Source organism: Phoenix dactylifera, chromosome 12 (assembly GCF_009389715.1).
Source record: "Phoenix dactylifera cultivar Barhee BC4 chromosome 12, palm_55x_up_171113_PBpolish2nd_filt_p, whole genome shotgun sequence".
Lineage (NCBI taxonomy): Eukaryota > Viridiplantae > Streptophyta > Magnoliopsida > Arecales > Arecaceae > Phoenix > Phoenix dactylifera.
Window position 1 is genome coordinate 6624894 of NC_052403.1, and position 17386 is coordinate 6642279.

At 46.7% G+C, this 17386-nt stretch overlaps 2 protein-coding genes and 2 non-coding genes across 5 annotated transcripts; 2 read left to right on the plus strand and 2 right to left on the minus strand.

The window, feature by feature from the left end:
* Positions 1 to 999: 999 nt before the first annotated feature.
* On the minus strand, positions 1000 to 6137 carry LOC103696667 (UDP-glucuronic acid decarboxylase 6). Of its 2 annotated transcripts, none has more exons than XM_008778355.4 (14): positions 6069 to 6137; positions 5729 to 5993; positions 5523 to 5629; positions 4980 to 5066; positions 3931 to 4018; positions 3510 to 3601; positions 2782 to 2846; positions 2603 to 2691; positions 2422 to 2499; positions 2194 to 2287; positions 2041 to 2107; positions 1881 to 1944; positions 1581 to 1621; positions 1000 to 1465 (listed from the first exon to the last, which is right to left on the minus strand). In XM_008778355.4, the coding sequence occupies exons 3-14, from the start codon at positions 5598 to 5600 to the stop codon at positions 1280 to 1282; spliced, it is 1029 nt and encodes a 342-aa protein (XP_008776577.1). In that variant the 5' UTR covers positions 5601 to 5629; positions 5729 to 5993; positions 6069 to 6137; the 3' UTR covers positions 1000 to 1279. The 2 variants fall into 2 exon arrangements, with proteins under 2 accessions (XP_008776577.1, XP_026656941.1); XM_026801140.2 differs by having other exon boundaries at positions 1001 to 1465; positions 5796 to 5993.
* Positions 6138 to 7675: 1538 nt separating this feature from the next.
* LOC120112787 lies at positions 7676 to 13357 on the minus strand. Its single transcript, XM_039132674.1, has 4 exons — positions 12318 to 13357; positions 12170 to 12172; positions 10674 to 12071; positions 7676 to 7760 (listed from the first exon to the last, which is right to left on the minus strand). Exons 1-4 carry the CDS (start codon positions 13355 to 13357, stop codon positions 7676 to 7678), a joined length of 2526 nt encoding a protein of 841 aa, XP_038988602.1.
* TRNAH-GUG lies at positions 8374 to 8445 on the plus strand. Its single transcript has one exon. It is a non-coding gene; the product is annotated as a tRNA-His (tRNA).
* TRNAR-CCG lies at positions 9698 to 9770 on the plus strand. Its single transcript has one exon. It is a non-coding gene; the product is annotated as a tRNA-Arg (tRNA).
* Positions 13358 to 17386: the final 4029 nt, after the last annotated feature.

Sequence of the window (17386 nt, forward strand, 5' to 3'; positions counted from 1 at the left end):
CATCATAGCACCTTGGATAGGTTTTTAGATTCTGAAACCTACACCATCGCCAATGCCTCTGCTTCACCTTCTTACATAATTTTCCTTTCTGTTTATTTTTATTACTTTTTTTTATTCTCTCTTTTTGAGGTTAGGAGGAATTGATCCTCACCTTCTACTTCCATCCTCGAGGGCCAACGCTAACCAGAATTGTCCGCTTGATCCAAGTGGCAAAGGTGATACCATCCGTGCAGAAGTTTTGTAATTTTTCTTGGCTTATTCTTAATAAATAAAACTTATCGTGTTTGATTTATCTCCCATTCAGTCCGCAGACTGAAATCTTGTCTGCTGTCCGATACATCATAAATAAGTGCAGAGAAGACCACGGGTCTGACCAGCTTAGAGTCTCATTAGCCTCAATACGATTTCCGAAAGTTATTTTTAAGTAGGAAGAGGATCGTTATTGCGAATTCTAATTTGCAGTTATCTTGGTTCGATCAGAGCCGATTCAGCCTGTGATCCCTCAATTGTCATTTGCTCTTCCAGCCTAAGCCTGCTAAGATCAGATTATATCTGATTCATATTTCTGCCAGTAATGTCTATTCACATCTGATTATATCTGCTAAGATCAAATTATATCTATTCACATTAGATTTTGCCATTCCTCAAAGCATACTCCAAAGTTACCAAGATTTTCAGATGAGAAACATTATTAAGCTCTTTCTTTTTTTTAAAAAAAAAGATTTTTTAAATTACATAATTGCAAATCATTTGTTATAATGTCAAAAGCAATAACGAATTGCGGATGTGGCGCTTCTTCCTACCTACAACACTCAATAGTATTCCTGATGATATTGCAATAGTTTTGCTCTAGAGCTCTGAAAAAGATAATAAATATATACATGATGTCATGGTTGAGAGGTGCCGCAACATGCGTAAGATGGCAGAACAAACCTGGCATCTTTCCAGAAGTTGAGTTAGCAAATATCCATGCAGTAGACATTCATGACACAAGAAACAGCTAGAACAACCATTATTTTCTATAGCCATTTTGCTGGAAAAATAAGTCCTCACATGATCCAATAACTGAAATAACAACATCAAATGAAGCAAAAAAAGACCCTCCTTTGCTCAAATTACTCATCATACAGCTACTGTTTTTTCTCTTTTAAAATCCTTGTTGACAAACCACCACCATAATGAGCAATCATTTATTCTAAGATGACAAGGCATGCGATGCAGAATGCTGGCATCTCTGAAAACAAAGCTTCAATCCAGAGGGAAAAATTGATGCTCAAATTTATGCTTTTTTGGGCACGCCAAGACGCCGTCGGAAGTCCTCTTCCATGAGAGGAAGGCCCTGCCGTAGTGTAACCTTGTGCTCCCATCCTAGTAACTCCTTGGCTTTTGTGATGTCTGGCTTCCTTTGGCGAGGATCATCAGGTGTATTCTCCACTACTTTCACAGGCACCGTGGGATCAATTAACTGCATTTAAGTTAAAGTTTGTCATTAAACTATTTAAATGAGGGGAGGATAGTGCAATTTAAGAATAAAAAACAGAGTTTGGATATTGGACTAAAAGGACCAGGTAAAAGCTTACCTCCTTAATGGTTTCAGCAAGTTCCATCATTGTAAATTCTCCTGCAGCATTGGCAATGCATACTTACATTAGATAAAATGATCATCAACACTGACCCTTGGTTAGGTTATAGTCTTGAATTAAGAGAATTCCAACACATCAAGCATTTGCCCCCATGTGGAGAGCTACAGATCCCAGGTCCAGGACTTGTTTCATTTGGTTGTCAGCTGCATGCTTGGATATCATGCAGCAATAATGCAATATGCTTCTTAATTCACATAACAGTCAATCATGCAAGTTCGAGATAATTAAGCAAATTACCAGGGTTTCCTAAATTGATAGGGCCTGTGTTATCTCCTTCCATCAGCCTAATAAGTCCATCAACCTTCAGAGTTTATAGAGAAGTGAATTCCCAGAGCATTAAATAACCAGATTGTACTTAAGAAACTGAATATCACCAAATAAAGCACTACTTTTTTACCATATCAGAAACATAACAGAAACTTCGAGTTTGCGTTCCAGGTGCTTGAACAGTTAAGGACTCGCCCCTGTATGAAATCAGAATAAATGAGATATGCAGACAATCTTGGATGGAATGCAAAGCGGAAATAACAGATGACGGCAAAGAGGTTACCGAAGCGCCTGAGCTATAAAGTTACTGACAACACGACCATCATCGATGTTCATGCGTGGTCCATATGTGTTAAAAATTCTAGCAATACGAATCTCTGTTGAATACAATAAGTCCAAAGTTAAAAGATGATTTATGATCATATGCCTCCCATCTCTCATGCCACTAGAACATCTTCCAGGATGTGCAAAACCAGCAAGTTGGATTTCTAATTCACAGATAATCAATCACCTATGCCATGCTGCCTATGATAGTCAAACATTAAAGTCTCTGCCACACGCTTGCCCTCATCATAGCAACTCCTGACTCCTGTGGTACAAGGAATAACCAATTACCAATAAGGAGCCAGAGACAGGAAAGCAATGTAGAAGATCGCTAACAAAATGCAAACACTTCAAGAAAAGAGTCTTACCGATTGGGTTAACATTTCCCCAGTACTCCTCCTTCTGAGGATGCTCAAGAGGATCACCATAAACCTCTGAGGTTGAGGTCAGCAAAATCCTGCAAGGGAAGAAAATAGTGCAGTAAAATATCACTAGTTATTCTTGCTAGAGATTTCAAATTGTCCAATAAAAGCAGTTTAAACACTACCTTGCTCCAACCCGCTTTGCAAGTCCCAACATGTTTAGTGTGCCAATGACATTTGTCTTTATCGTCTGTTGTAAAAAAAATCATTTCAAGCTAGATTTGCTTTCTAGTTCAGTACTCGTCATTCATATATACATGCATACAGCTACAATAGATGAGCTGTAATGTTACAGCAACAGAATGGGCAACTAGTGACAATTACGTGAAGAAAATTGAAACAATACAATTCAAGCTACTATTTTTTATAAAGCAAAAATATGACTATGGCAGAAGATTTCCTTCTGGGGGATGGAGTGCAAATGTATCATGTCACAGATTAGTTGAGAGAATACAAATACGTGTGTGCAGCACAAGACATAACTAGGATCAAGATACTAGCTGAATGAATGGAGGTGAGGAAGGAAAACCTGGGAAATGGTAAAATTTAACTAAGAGGCACTGTGCCAGAATATGTACATTGTCTCAAACTTCTGACACCCAAAGTCAGGTAATGTTCTTTGATTACTGTCTGGCTAACATGAGTTTCAAAATTCAATCACTTCAGGAGCTGGCAACTATTCGGACAGGCCAATTTATTATAAAGTAATTTCTTTTTTATACATACTATGTACTCTAAGCTTCTTCCAGCAATCAACTGATCAACTAGTAAAACCGTGCTAGGTTCATACTTGTCACTGACATAGATGCTCAGCATGACATGTCACCCTAAATTTTGGACTAGACAAACACACCTTCACAGGGTTGTATTTGTAGAAAATTGGAGAGGCAGGGCAAGCAAGATGATAGATTTGATCCACCTCTACCAGCAATGGCTCTGTGACATCTGAGAGTCAGCAGAAAAAAAAAAAAAGCAAAGTCAGGCAAGTGCAAAGTGAATTTAGTTAGCTACCAGGAAAATCTTCCAATACTGACAAAAAAATGCAAACTGCATAAAAAAGGTAGAAGCACTGAATTCCTAAATCATGTTATATCTGGAGAACCATAACCAGAAGTCGCAAGTAGGCAAAAGAACAAATTCACATTAGAAAAGATGATAGAAGAGTACTTAAGCAAGGGTCTGAAGTCTGAGCACAGAATCTCACAATCAGTTACAAAAAATAAACTTCCAGCTCGTCTTGATTAATTTAACCAGATGAATGTAAGTAACAGTACCATGTCGAATTAGCTCAAATCTTGGATGACCAATCCATTTTCTAAGATTGTCCTTTGAACCAGTGAAAAAGTTGTCAGCAACAATTACCTGCACAACATGGGTAGAAAGAAACACATGAATGTGTGTTCAGAAAAATTAACGATGAACATGCATACAATTGAAATTAGCAGACACATATACATTGCTGTACTTCTGGGGGATTTTTTTGACCCCAAGTTATGGATGGGAGAAACAACTGTGGCATTACAGCAGAAGGGGTGCCATGAATTTGATTAGGAGTTCCACTCGACAAATATGATGTATAAACAGGATAAAGTTCATGCATCCCAAGCGTAAATTGTGGTATCCCAAAATTGTGGGCTTATATATCAGATTATTTTCCCTTATTATTGATTGAAAACAACAAAAGGATGATTCAAAGATGAGAAACCAAATACTTATTCATTCAAGCCTAATTTGATTCAACAGCTAGAGTTAGATAAGGACATACGGCTTGGAGACATCGAACAATAATTTGTTTGTTAGCATCAACCTTTATCAGGCTCATTCATAACTGGTTTTAGATTTCAAATAATGCTTCCCGTCTATGCATGAGCCATGTCATATGGATAACAGGCAATGGTAGCTGCAATCCAAAAAACCCCTCCATATAAAATCATATAAATCTGAACTACTGAATCATAACAGGTAGTGATGCGATAAATGCAGTTGAAAGAATCAAAGAGTGTGAATGCTGCATTGCATGTTAATATCACTGAGGCAACATGTGCATGTAATATCATCACCAATATGCGCACAGATAATCCCATTTATGACACAGCAAAGGAGTGAAGTCTCCAACAACTTATTTGTTGACTGCATGCAAGTCAAATAGGTCTGTTTGTCCAGTTGGAACCACAGGAGAGATCAAAGTATTGGCTCAGAAATAAGTCGCGTTCCGAAAAATGTAACTTGTCTAGCGACCACAAGTTCCATAATGACCACCAAAACACAGCCAAAACCAATTATAATGAAAAAAATAAGGCATAAAAATTACAGTAAGAAATACCTCGTTCTTTTCATTCTCCATCAACTTGTCCACCAAATGAGACCCAATGAATCCAGCGCCCCCCGTCACCAAGATTCTCATATTGGACTGTCAAACAAGAATGCCTTCCAAATATTCAGTCGAGAACAAACCAATCTCCGCCCGTATCATATAAACAATGCATTTCGATTTTCATATACAGATCGGAGAGATCAGAGAGGGAAGATTTTATATCAAGTTAATCACTTAGATCACAGATATGATTGCCAGAAAAATACCACTCTACACCAAATGAGGTGGTTCAAAAAATCCCTACTACATTTTGGTGAAGAAAAAAAAGCGTCTCCATCATGAAAACAATCCTCTATTTTAGACAACACGAGGGAAGAACGAACCCCTTGCTAAGATAATTCTTCTCTAAAATAACATCCAGAAATGTCCGTTTGAATACGTAGCCGATCCACTTGGTGAGACCTCGATCATACTTCTATAGAACTCATAAAATCAAGAAGGTAAACAGCACCAACCGGATCGGATCGGTAGTAAAACAGGAAGCAAATCTACCTGAAAAAATTTGGAATTCCGCAGTGGGGAAGGCATCGGAGGCGGCTTTGACACCCCGTTGGAAGATTCCTTCGCCATTGCTCCGATCACTTGTCGAACAAACGAGCCTGCACCAATGATTTTAAACCCTAACCTCTTCAGATCTAATCGAAAACAAACCAGAATGATTAAACAAAATAAGAAATGGTGGAAATTAGGGGAAAAACCTATTTAATGTCGGAATAAAAAAATAATAATATCTATATGTCGGACAGAGGAAGGCTCGCAGAAAACCTCGAGATCCAGAGGGGCTTATATAGACCGCAACCACCGGCACCAACCGATACCGATGTAACCAAATCCGTACATTCCATTAAAAATCAAGCGAGCACAGAGATCGGGGAGTTGAAAATGCTTAGGATACACGCAAAGGAAACTCTCGAGAGCGAAAGCCCTCCCGTTAGACACCAAACGATTCCGGAATCCAGCATTCTAAAAATCAAACTATTTTATTAACAAACACAGAATTAGAGCGAAAATTGACCAAATACTTTGGATTGGATTTACCGCAGTTTTAGAATTTTTGATCCAGATTTAATAACCAGGAGATAAATGGTGACAGGATGCGGTGAGACGAGAAGAATGGGATTGGATATGAGATTTATGAAAGAATTGGCAGACTGTAAAAGAGTTTGCTTTCTTTTTAAAAATCGCGCGAGTGAAGATTTCTTTTTCTTTTTCTTTTTCTTTTTCTTTTTCTTTTTTATATGATAACAGCCGCACAGCTTTTATTGAAGAAAAAAAAAATTACAAAAAAAAAAAAATCAGCATCTAACAGGTATTAGAATAGAGGAAGGCAATATGACAAAAATAAAACGGTTGCAGAAATAAAAAATAAAAAAAATAAAAAAATGATGCAACTTTAGCTCAACAAAAAATCAGCTTGTTGTTCATATTAAGTAACCTATTTGGTAAAGTATGAGCGACGTCAAGCTCCATTTATCAGGATAGATAATTTTCTTATTTTGTGCCAAATTTTTGCATGCTTATTAAGCAATTTTGTGTTACAGAGGTTGGACCAAAAAGAGAATGGTTGTAAACTTTCTGTAGCAATGGATCTTATAGAGATTGTTTATTTATAAAAATTCTAATATTTCTTTCTTTTTAGCATGTTTATGAAATGGCAGTAAACATAATTCTTCAAAAGTTCTGTGCGATTGCAGCACACCAGTTAAAAGACAAAATCCTTTCTAGATGGTAGCAAAAAAAGTTGCATTCCAGAAACAAATAGTTCACAAATTCGATTGAGTGGCAACACAATATGCATTCTCCCATATTTTTTCTAAATTTTCTTCAAATGCTATCTCTAGTATTGAACCGTTTTTTCCAACAAAGCCGTAAGAAGCATTTTACTTTAAGTGGCACTAAAAGGTTTCAAAGTAAGGAGACAAAGTTGTCCTTCACTCCTCTAAAATTAATGAACTAATAGTGAGATGCAGAGTTGAACTTTCCTTTACTGCTTAGTTTCCAAACAATCTTATCCTCATCTCTATCAAAGTTACCAAGGCGAACAAAGAGAGCAAATGATTTTGCTATTGAAAGATCTCCACTTATTGATTGCTCGATGATCTAAATTCCCACGACATACTTCTACAATTAAGAAAATCAGATACAGTGCCAATTTTGTTTTTATGCCGGGAGCGTAGGGAAGACCAATTTGAGGGGTGAATCACAAAGCCAACTATCTCTCCAATAAAGAGAGGTATCTTTAATATTTTATTCTTCTTAAGTCTTATCGGATCTAACATATGAACTCAATGTTGCAGCTTTACTCAACCACAAGCCAACTACTCAGCATATGGAGAAGCAAGTTTGGACACTGAATTCTTGAGATAAAAAAACAGGATGCATGCCTACCATACATGGCATCTCAATCACACAAAGGCTATCGATGATCCAATATGGTTCTACAACAGATACTGGCATCCCTCCAAATAGATCTTGTGATACCACTTATGCTAAAGATGAGAGTATTTTTTTGAGAAACGGAGTTTCTTTTGATACCAATTCCATAACAAGTTTCACCAAAATCTGCAGCTTGTTTGCTTGCCTTCTCGATAGACATGCGACACATATAGAGTAATAACCAAAGAAGAACAGCTCCAAATGTAGGATCATAAATACAAGAAGTTACTCCACCGCTTTGCATTGAGAAGTTTAATAGCAACTGATATGCCCTTCCATGCTCCTCGCAATTCTCTAGAGGAACATAACACTTAGATAAACTAAAACCAGCAGCAAGAAAAATAATTCCTCCATAATCATGAATGATGAAGCCCCTGCCTGCCCTATCCTTTCGTGATCCTCTATCAAAATTGATTTAAGAAGCTTTGCTTAGCCAGAGATCCCGAGTGAGCGATAAGTTCTTAAGAAATAGATCGAGCTGCAGGAGTTAGAGACAAGGAGAGTAATTTAGGAGCATATGAAATAGCATGTTGGACAACAGAAATTGGAGAAGATACTCCATGGAAGAGCAAATTATTCCTTGCCAGCCAAATCCAATAAGCAATGTATTCAAAATTGGTAGCCAGCTCAAATTTGCTTGAAAAACTTGAATGCAGATGGTAAAGGAAATCAAACATGCATACCAATATAAAGAATGCAGTTGTGGATCCAACAAAAATTATGTCGGTCTTTTAAATCCAATGACATTTTATAAATCATTTTGAAGCTGAACATATATGAATGAATTGCATGAGCTTTTGATACAAATCTATGGGTCCCATTGTAGAGCAATTGCAGTAAATGTAATAGTTATCTTATTAACTGTACTTGATCTCAATAGAAAAGTTAAAATCCTATTGCACCGCTTGTGGCTGTAGTTTAGTGGTGAGAATTTCACGTTGTGGCCGTGAAGACCTGGGCTCGAATCCCAGCAGCCACATTATTTTTTATTTTATTGACTTAAATTGTCCCTTGTTTCCTGAAGGATGAGCAATTAAATCTTCTAAATATGTTGTAATAAATATTTATATATCTATTGATCTAGGTCTTAAAAAAACAGACAATTATGCAGCTCTTTCAAACTATCTATTTTGAGTTATTATTTATTTTTGTGAATGTTTTAGATTTGAATTGTCGCTTGCATTTTAAAAGATGAGTAATATAACAACCTTCAAAACATATTTATCTTGTACTAATTGTCAAACCAAACCTACATTTATGATCATCAATTTACTGCACATATAAGAAAAAATAAATTAATATATCTATTTTTATTTTATTGATTTAAATTGTCCCTTGTTTCCTGAAGGATGAGCAATTAAATCTTCTAAATATGTTGTAATAAATATTTATATATCTATTGATCTAGGTCTTAAAAAAACAGACAATTATGCAGCTCTTTCAAACTATCCATTTTGAGTTATTATTTATTTTTGCGAATGTTTTAGATTTGAATTGTCGCTTGCTTTTTAAAAGATGAGTAATATAACAACCTTCAAAACATATTTATCTTGTACTAATTGTCAAACCAAACCTACATTTATGATCATCAATTTACTGCACATATAAGAAAAAATAAATTAATAAAAAAATCAAGGAATTAAGGGATAAATAAATGGGTTAGAGAAAGAGCATCAATACCTTTTTTTATTTTTAGTATTTTAAATAGAAACCAATGGATTAAGAATGTGAATGAGAAATGAATAGAATTTCTTTAAAACTAGAGTCCGGCTAAATTAAGATCTAAAGATAAGAGATTAAGACACACAAATAAATAGAGACTCTAACCAAAAAATTTTGACCGGGAGAATCTAATATTTAATATATCTCTCATTTAATAGTATAGTATAGATTTGATGAGTTAGAAATTTTAGGAGCTTGATATATTGTTATGTTTGTTATATTTGCTAATCAACTTTCTACCCAATGCTCATTGATTGCGAGGCAATTCAATGACAAGAGAAATAAATATAATGAATATAGTTGCCTAAATTAAACTAATGTTATGTTCTAGATTTGTGGCTTGCTCTTCTAGACCATTATTAATAACTCATACATTTCTTCCTTCAAATTTACACTATAGGCATAAAAAGTTTATTCCACATTTTTTTATATAATTCACGTTATAGGTAGAAAAGAAATTACAAAATTGTACATAAAGATTTTTGATGTAGCACAGTCAATGATGGAAGGATCGCATAGCGAAGTGGATATCGCGTTAGACTCCGGATCTAAAGGTCGTGGGTTCAAATCCCACTGCGATCGTCGCGTTGGATTTGTTTTGTGTCCGTTGTAAATATCTTGTAGTTCTGTACCTGTCTCTAGTTGGACCACTCAATCCAAATGCTCGAAGCTAAACATACTCCCGCTACCGCGTTTGCTGGACTGAAATCCCGCGACTTTGAAATCATCCCTCCCCCTCCCTTAACTCGGTATACACCACCCACTCGTGCCCTTTTCAGAACTTGTCATCATCTAATGTACTTTTTTTTTTTTTTTTTTTTTTTTTTTGGCTAAAAACGGGTTTTCATACAGTACGTGTACGAATACACCCAATAAAGTCAAAAAAGACTAGCTCACGGAGAGCCAGTGGCAGCTCCCCCTCCCCCACCCAAAAAGTGTACCCTGAATGATGAGCCGCGAAGGCAGCCACCCAGTCGGCTGCCCCATTGGCTTCTCTGAATACATGTTTGGCCTGGATGGCCACCCCAACCCCACACATCGTCCCTATATCCCGAACCAAGGGATGGTCTGAGCCCCCACCCCTCAGCTCCTCCTGGATCCAACTGATAACTGTGGCTGAGTCGCCCTCCAAGATAATCGCACCAGCCTGCAGTACCTGCCTCGCATATCGAAGACCCGCCCAGGCGGCTCCGTAGCTCTGCCCCGGGAACCGACGTACCGAAAAGTTGACAGCCTCCTGCTGCCACCACTCTGGAGTGCGGATCCCGTGTCACAAAACCCGCACCTCCTCGCGCGCCTCCCTCCATGACCGATCCGTCGAAATTGACCTTGAGGAAGCTCGGGGGTGGGGGTTCCCAGGTGAAAAACACCTGCTGAGGAGCTGCCGGAGCAGAGAGGGAACCCCAGGTGTCCCGAGCTATCAGAGGTCTATCTGAAGAAAGTCTGATCTCCAATGCCTGGACTCGCGCGAACTCCGCAACGAACCTCGGTGACACCCTGCGCTCACCGAAGGTGCGGGCGTTCCTCGCCAGCCAGATCTGATGTGCTGTGCAGGTCGCTCGAATAGCCTCCTGACATGTCCGAGGCCGGGCCAGCCACTGCTGCATCATCTGTACAAACTGAGGCCTCCCACACCAAACCTCCTGCGGGAACCCTGCCCACAGCCATGCCGACCTCGCCCACGTACACTGGAAGAGCACGTGGTCGGTCGACTCCTCGACACTACATGTCCCGCACTCCGCGGGGATCCCCCAACCTCGCCTGCTCAGCATTGCTCTCGTCGGCAGGCGGTCCCATGCCACCTTCCATAAGAAGAGTGCCGCCCTCGGGTGAAGCCCAGACCTCCAGATCCAAGCATAGTCCTGCCCCGGCTCATGCTCCTGCAGGATAACATCGGCGAGGTCTCCCAGACTGACACTGGACCGGCAAGAGGTGCCCCAAACCCTGACATCAGGCCCCCCGCAACCTGGCACCGGAAGGGACCGGATCCTCTCGGCTAGACATCCTCCAAACAGCTGACATAGCCTAGCGTCATCCCATGCAGACTCTCCTGGGGCAAGAAGATCGGAGACCCGCAACCCCTCCGCTGCCTCAGCATCGATCATGGTCGGCCAGCACCTCAGTGGAACAGTATCCACCCATGGGTCCGTAGTCATATCAATACTCCGCCCATCGCCAATCAGCCACCTGGTATTTGCTGACACCGTCGGCAGATACCTCCCAATCTCCCGCCACATGAAGGAGACTCGTCGCGCTCTCCGTGCCGCCTCTGAGCCCCCACGGCCATATCTGGCCGCCATCACCTGACTCCACAGCTCGTGTGGCTGTAACAAGAACCGAGCTGCATGCCGAGCAATGAAAAGCTCGCGCCGCTCCAGTAGGGACTGCACCCCGAGGCCACCCTCACTGGTAGGCCGGCAGACATGCTCCCAGGCCACCAAATGCACCCCGTGGCCTCCGCCGTATGACCCCCACAGAAAACACCGCAGCAATCGCTCGACCCTCAGCAAGGTCATCTTCGGAACCACGGTGTTGGCCATGAGGTATACTGGCATGGACCCCAACACTGATCTGATCAAGGTCAGTCTCCCCATCATAGACAGGGAGGCCGCTCTCCATCCCTCCAACCTGCTCTCCACCCGCTGCACTAGGTAGGAGCACTCTGCCACCCGCAGTCTGCGGCCTGTGATAGAAACTCCCAGGTAAGTCAATGTCTCCTCCTGCTGAGGTATCTGTAGAATCCCTCGGATCTCCTGTCTGACCCTGCTCTCCGTGCTCGGGCTGAAGTGGACTGCTGACTTGTGGAAATTAACTCTCTGACCTGACGCCGCGCAATAGTCCGCCACTACCCTCCGAAGGACCCGTGCATCAGAAACCCGCGCCCTGGCCAAAAGAAGTCAATCATCAGCGAAAAGTAAATGGGAAAGAGGACTAGCCCCCGGGGCGGGGACATAGGCCTCGAGCTCTCTACGGGCACACACCCTCTGCAAATCACGAGACAAAATGTCAGCACAAAGAATAAACAAATAAGGCGATAGAGGGTATCCCTGGCGCAGCCCCATGGTGGACTCGAAAAAAGGAGAAGGTGTGCCGTTGACCAAGATAGAAAACCTTGGCCCCCCGACACACCCCATGATCCAACCGATCCACTGTCTGTGGAAGCCGTATGCCTCGAGTACCTGCTGAAGAAATCTCCATCTGATCCTGTCGTAAGCTCTCTCCATATCCAGCTTAATAGCCATCAAGCTTCGTCGCTTCGATGCTTGCTGCAGATCCCACATCATCTCCTGGGCCAACAGCACATTATGGGAGATGTTTCTGCCAGCTATAAAAGCCCCCTGCTCCTGACTGATAATGCCAGGCAGTAAGGGCTTCATCCTACGGACCATTATTCTGGCCACAACCTTATACAAGGTTGTGCACAAACTAATGGGTCTGAAATGGCCAGGCTCCGCCGCCTCCTGACGCTTCGGAATGAGCGTGATGAAGGTAGCCTTCCAGTCATCCGGCATCCTCTCCTGAGAGAAAAAGCACTGAATAGCCTTTATCACTGCTGTCCGAATGATACCCCAATACTGTCGGAAAAAGAACGGGGGGAACCCGTCCGGACCCGGAGCCTTGTCTGGAGCCAAAGCCCAGACTGCCTCCTGAACCTCCTGAGCAGACACTGGTCGGACCAGGGTTGCGTTCTCAGTGTCCTCGATCCTCGCATCCATCCTCATGGGATGGTCTCTGTCGCCGGACTCCTCATCCGCCGTCCATCTGTCACGGAAGAAGTCCAGTAAGACCTGGCGAATGGCAGGCTCACCTTCCACCCGATGTCCAGACCCGTCTCGCAGCGAGTGGATAGTGCTCCGCTGCCTCCGGATAATCGTAGACCGGTGGAAGAAGCTAGTATTGCGGTCACCCTCATGTACCCACTGAACTCGAGATTTCTGTCGCCAGAAGATCTCGTGCTGCCGTAGTAGTGAGTGGTGGGTCGCTAGAAGCCCCCGGAGATCACCCATGTCATCCACCGAGAGCTCACCTTCTAGATCTTCTTTCCGCTGTAATTCAGAGATCGCAGTCTCTACCCCCTCTACTCTCCGGAAGATATCACCCACAGTCTCATGGTTCCACTGCCGAAGACGCCTCTTGGCCAATTCTAGTTTGCGCGACAGCCGGTGCATAGCGTCTCCACGCACCGGGATGCGTCATGCCTCACGGACAATATCCCAGGACTGGGGGTATGATAGCCAAACCTTCTCAAAGCAGAAGGGGCTATGATGACTAGGTCCCGATGATGTGGAAATCAGCAGGGGGCAATGGTCTGAGGCGATCCGAGGTAGGTGACTAACTCTGCAGGTAGGAAAACGGAGGATCCAGTCCGGGGACGCAAAGGCCCTATCAAGACGCTCCCAAACCCTAGCACTGCCAAGCTGATTATTGCACCAAGTAAACTGAGGTCCAGAGAACCCTAAGTCCACTAGGCCAGTACGCGACACAAAATCGCGAAACTCCCTCCTATCCGCTCTATCCATAACGGCTGCCCCGCCCCTCTTGTCGCTCGAGCTCAATATGCAATTAAAGTCGCCAACTACAACTGTCGGGACACCCTGGGCTGTAAGGCTGGTAATCTCCTGCCAGAGGACTCTCCTGACCCTATAATCCGTGCTCACATACACCCCACACAAAACCCATGGGGCAACATCCGGTGCCGAAACAACCATAACTACCTGTTGGGGGCAGTTGTGGAAGACATCAAAGGTCGCCACCCCTCGCCTCCACAGTAGCAGGATACCTCCCGACAGCCCTCGGGAATCGACTGCGTATGACTCCCAGTCCCTCCCTAAATGCCGTCTCAAGCGTACAAGCCCCTCACCAGATAGCCGGGTCTCGCTGATGAAGCAGATCTCCGGACAATGAACTTGCACCAACCGTTTGAAGGATGACATGAAGGACGGCTTGGCCGCCCCCCTACAATTCCAGGCTAGGATCCTCATGGATCACAGTCCACATAGTCGGCCTCTGACCCATCCTCCCCCTGGGCCGCGGGGCCAGCCTCAAGCGTGCTACCTGGGCCCTCCCGCTACTCAGCAGATACGACCTGCATGACTGCCGACCTAATACGCTGCACAGCAGTCGTGTGGTCAGTGCCCCCTCCCGTCACCATCGGTTCGGCCTGGCACCCCTGCGAAAGCGGCACGATGTGGTCCCTGGCCCCGCTCCCACTGGGTGCATCCTCCCGCTGCTCATCTCCAACCGGAGGCCAAGGGCCAAACCGGAAGACTCCATCATGGTCAGTGCCCACCCGCACATCCCCAGGCGGAACCCCACTCGTCACACCCAAAGTGAGAAAAGCATGATCGTCGTGTACGGGGGGACCCATCTCCGAATCTGCTCCCTGATGAGGACGCCTAAACCGAAAAGGCCCAGCTGGTTCCTCGCTCTGGCCCTGCAGCGCAGGTCCCGTCTGACCCCCCAGGCCCGTATCTGAGTGGGCCTGTGGGCCTAATACAGCGTGGCCCAAAGAGCCAACCGCGGGCTGGGCCTGAGGGCCCAGCGCCCGCGGTTCCCAACAGACCGTGCGGCCCATCGGCCGCGCGCATCATCGCACGGGCCCAGCGTATCCTGGGCCCGCTCGACCCCAGCACTGGGCGCTTTCAGCGCGCCCGGCGCGTCCCTAGAACCCGGCGCGCTGCTGGCGCAAAGCGCGCCAACAGCGCCGGTTGCGCCGACCGCGTGGGCCACGCCCGCGTCGCGGTTCGCGCCCCGGCCCGCCCCCACCGGCCTACGACCCCGGCGCCCAGCCTCGTGGGCCCGGCTGTGCTGGGGGGGCCCGGTTGGGTTCCCTCGGCCCACAGGTACAAGGGCCAACTGGGCCCCCCGCCCGGTACCCCCAAGTGGGCCAAGGCCCGCCTGCGGCCTGGGCCGCTTTTGGGTTTTGGCCCGGGCCGCGGCCGCCCGGCTGGGCTCAGAGTCAGCCACGATCGGGGCTTTGCCGAGTCGTCGACTCAGCCCCGGGTCCGCAGACTCGGTCAGGAGGTCATCGGCCGAGTCCACCAGAAGGGGGCCGAAGGATGCATCCGGGTGGCCGTCCCCCCCAACGGCTAGCGGGGACCGGCGGCGAGCCACCTTCGCCGGCTTCTGCCAGCCATCGGTGTCCGCCGGGGACACCGGCGTAGTTGGTCGAGCCGCCGGAGACAGCGGCCGAGTCGAGGACAACCCGGGCCCCGAGTGCGCCTCGGTCGTCTTCCCCGGCCACGGGGGCCGGTTCTCCCGCGAGATACGCTGCCGTGTCGCCACCATCCAGGGACCGTAGATCGGTCCCTGTACGTTCTCCCCGACGCCCGAAGCTGGCTGGGCAGGCCCGCCCCCCGGGTCCACCGCCGCCGCAGAGGCCGAAGCCGAAGCCGAACCCGCCGAACCCGAGCCCCCCTCAGCGGTAGCGGTCGCCGGAGAGCGGCAAGCCGCTACCTGGTGGCCCATACGCCCACATCGGGAGCACACCGGGGCATTTTCGAAGACGAAGGGCCATCTCACCTTCGTCTTCCCCTGGATAAGCACGCCCGGCAGCAATGGTTTGGTGGTGTCAACCACCACCCTCACCCGGGCGAAACCCATCGCTTGCCGCTGCTCTGTGAAGCTGTCCACAGCTACCGGCCGGCCCGCCCGAGCGGCTATAAAGAAGATGGTCGACGTCGACCAATATTCCGGCGGCAGACGAGGCAGGCGGAGCCACACCATTGCCGTCTGCACAGCCTCCTCCCCAGGTTCAAAATCCGGAACCCATGGGGTCATAGCGAGGAGTTGCCCGGCCACCACCCACGGGCCCTCGCTCAACGCCCGGTCCCGGTCCTCCGTCGACCGGAACCTCAGGGCGAGGTAGCCGTCCGCAAGCGGGACGGCCACCACCTCTGTCAACTTGGTCCGAGCAGCGACTTCCTTCGCCACCCACTCGGCTGGGACACGGCGGCCGAAGCTCCGGACCACCGCTGCCCGCCCTTCCCATTCGAGCCGGGCCGCCGCGATCGGCTCCTCCGGAGGATGCAACACCTCCGGGAAGCAGCGGCTCAGCCGCTCGACCTCCGCGGCCGTGGGCCATTGAGTCACCCACGGCCCCGGCCTCGTCCAGGCTCCAGACCCCTTACCAGTGCCTCTCGCCGCTCCCTCCGTTGCCGTCCCCGTCGATTGCTTCCCCCTCCGATCCATTGGGCGCCCTGCAAGGAAGAAGACGGCAAGTTCCGTCGAGCTGTTAGCTTGTTCCGTCGCAAGTCCCGCCACCCGGATGGACGACCGGTCTCCCGCGACGCCGAAGACCACTTCGCCTAGGCCGGCGTTGACACCGACGGGCAGTTCTCCGGCAGGAAACTATCCGTTGGAAGTTTCCCCGGAGCTCTGATCCTAGTTTACCTTCTTTGCCAAACCCGTATCACCCCGGAACCATTTAGATTTGCCATGACCAAGGCCACACTCCTCCGAGTCCAACGACGGCCCCGCCACCCTCTCGGAGATCAAACACCTTCAGGGCACACTCTCATCGAAGCCGGAGTCGCCCACACCAGCACCCCCCCCCCCCCCCCCCCCCCCCCCCCCAACCGCCTCGTCGCCCTCTACTCCGCCGCCGCCAACCACGCCCGCCAGCCCGACCCCGCCATCGACCATGCACTCCTCTTCCCCCGCTCCGGCGAGCCCAACCCCTGCTGAGCAACACCATCGTCCAGTCCCTCGCCGCCACCTCTTCCCCTGACCGCGCCCTCCGCTTCTACTCCGCCGTCCCACCAACCAACACGCCTTCCCCGCGCTCCTCCAGGCCCGCTTCCGCCTCCGCGCCTTCCTACAAGGGTCAAGGGAACCCGATCCACGCCCACGCCCTCGAATCCGGCCGCGGCTTTGATGTACCCGTCCGCGCGCGCCGTTCCATTTGTACCGCTCTTGTGGCTCCCTCGACCTTCGAGAGCACGCCGGTTCCAACTCTCGTCCTTTGGACGGCCATGATTAACGGGTTCGCTATTAACGGGTCCGGTCATCAAGCAGCAGCGTTCTCTGATGGAATGGTTAAATGTCATAATTAGCAGCGGCAATTGGGTCGGATCAAATCTGATACTGATCATATTGGATGTACATTGAGTCAAAAATTTGAAAATAGGACCAGGTTCTAAAAATTAGAGATTGAAAAGATTATTTCTGAAAATCATTTTTTTTTAAATGATGTGATA

Coding starts and splice junctions, on each gene's coding strand:
- LOC103696667 (XM_008778355.4), bottom strand. CDS start 5,600: ATGGCGAAGGAATCTTCCAACGGGGTGTCAAAGCCGCCTCCGATGCCT. Junction 2,500..2,602: donor GGGAAATGTTAACCCAATCG/GTAAGACTCTTT, acceptor CTTGTACCACAG/GAGTCAGGAGTTGCTATGAT. Junction 2,288..2,421: donor TCATAGGCAGCATGGCATAG/GTGATTGATTAT, acceptor TGTATTCAACAG/AGATTCGTATTGCTAGAATT.
- LOC120112787 (XM_039132674.1), bottom strand. CDS start 13,357: ATGCACCGGCTGTCGCGCAAACTAGAATTGGCCAAGAGGCGTCTTCGG. Junction 7,761..10,673: donor GAGCGCAGGGTGTCACCGAG/GTTCGTTGCGGA, acceptor ATGTTCCTCTAG/AGAATTGCGAGGAGCATGGA.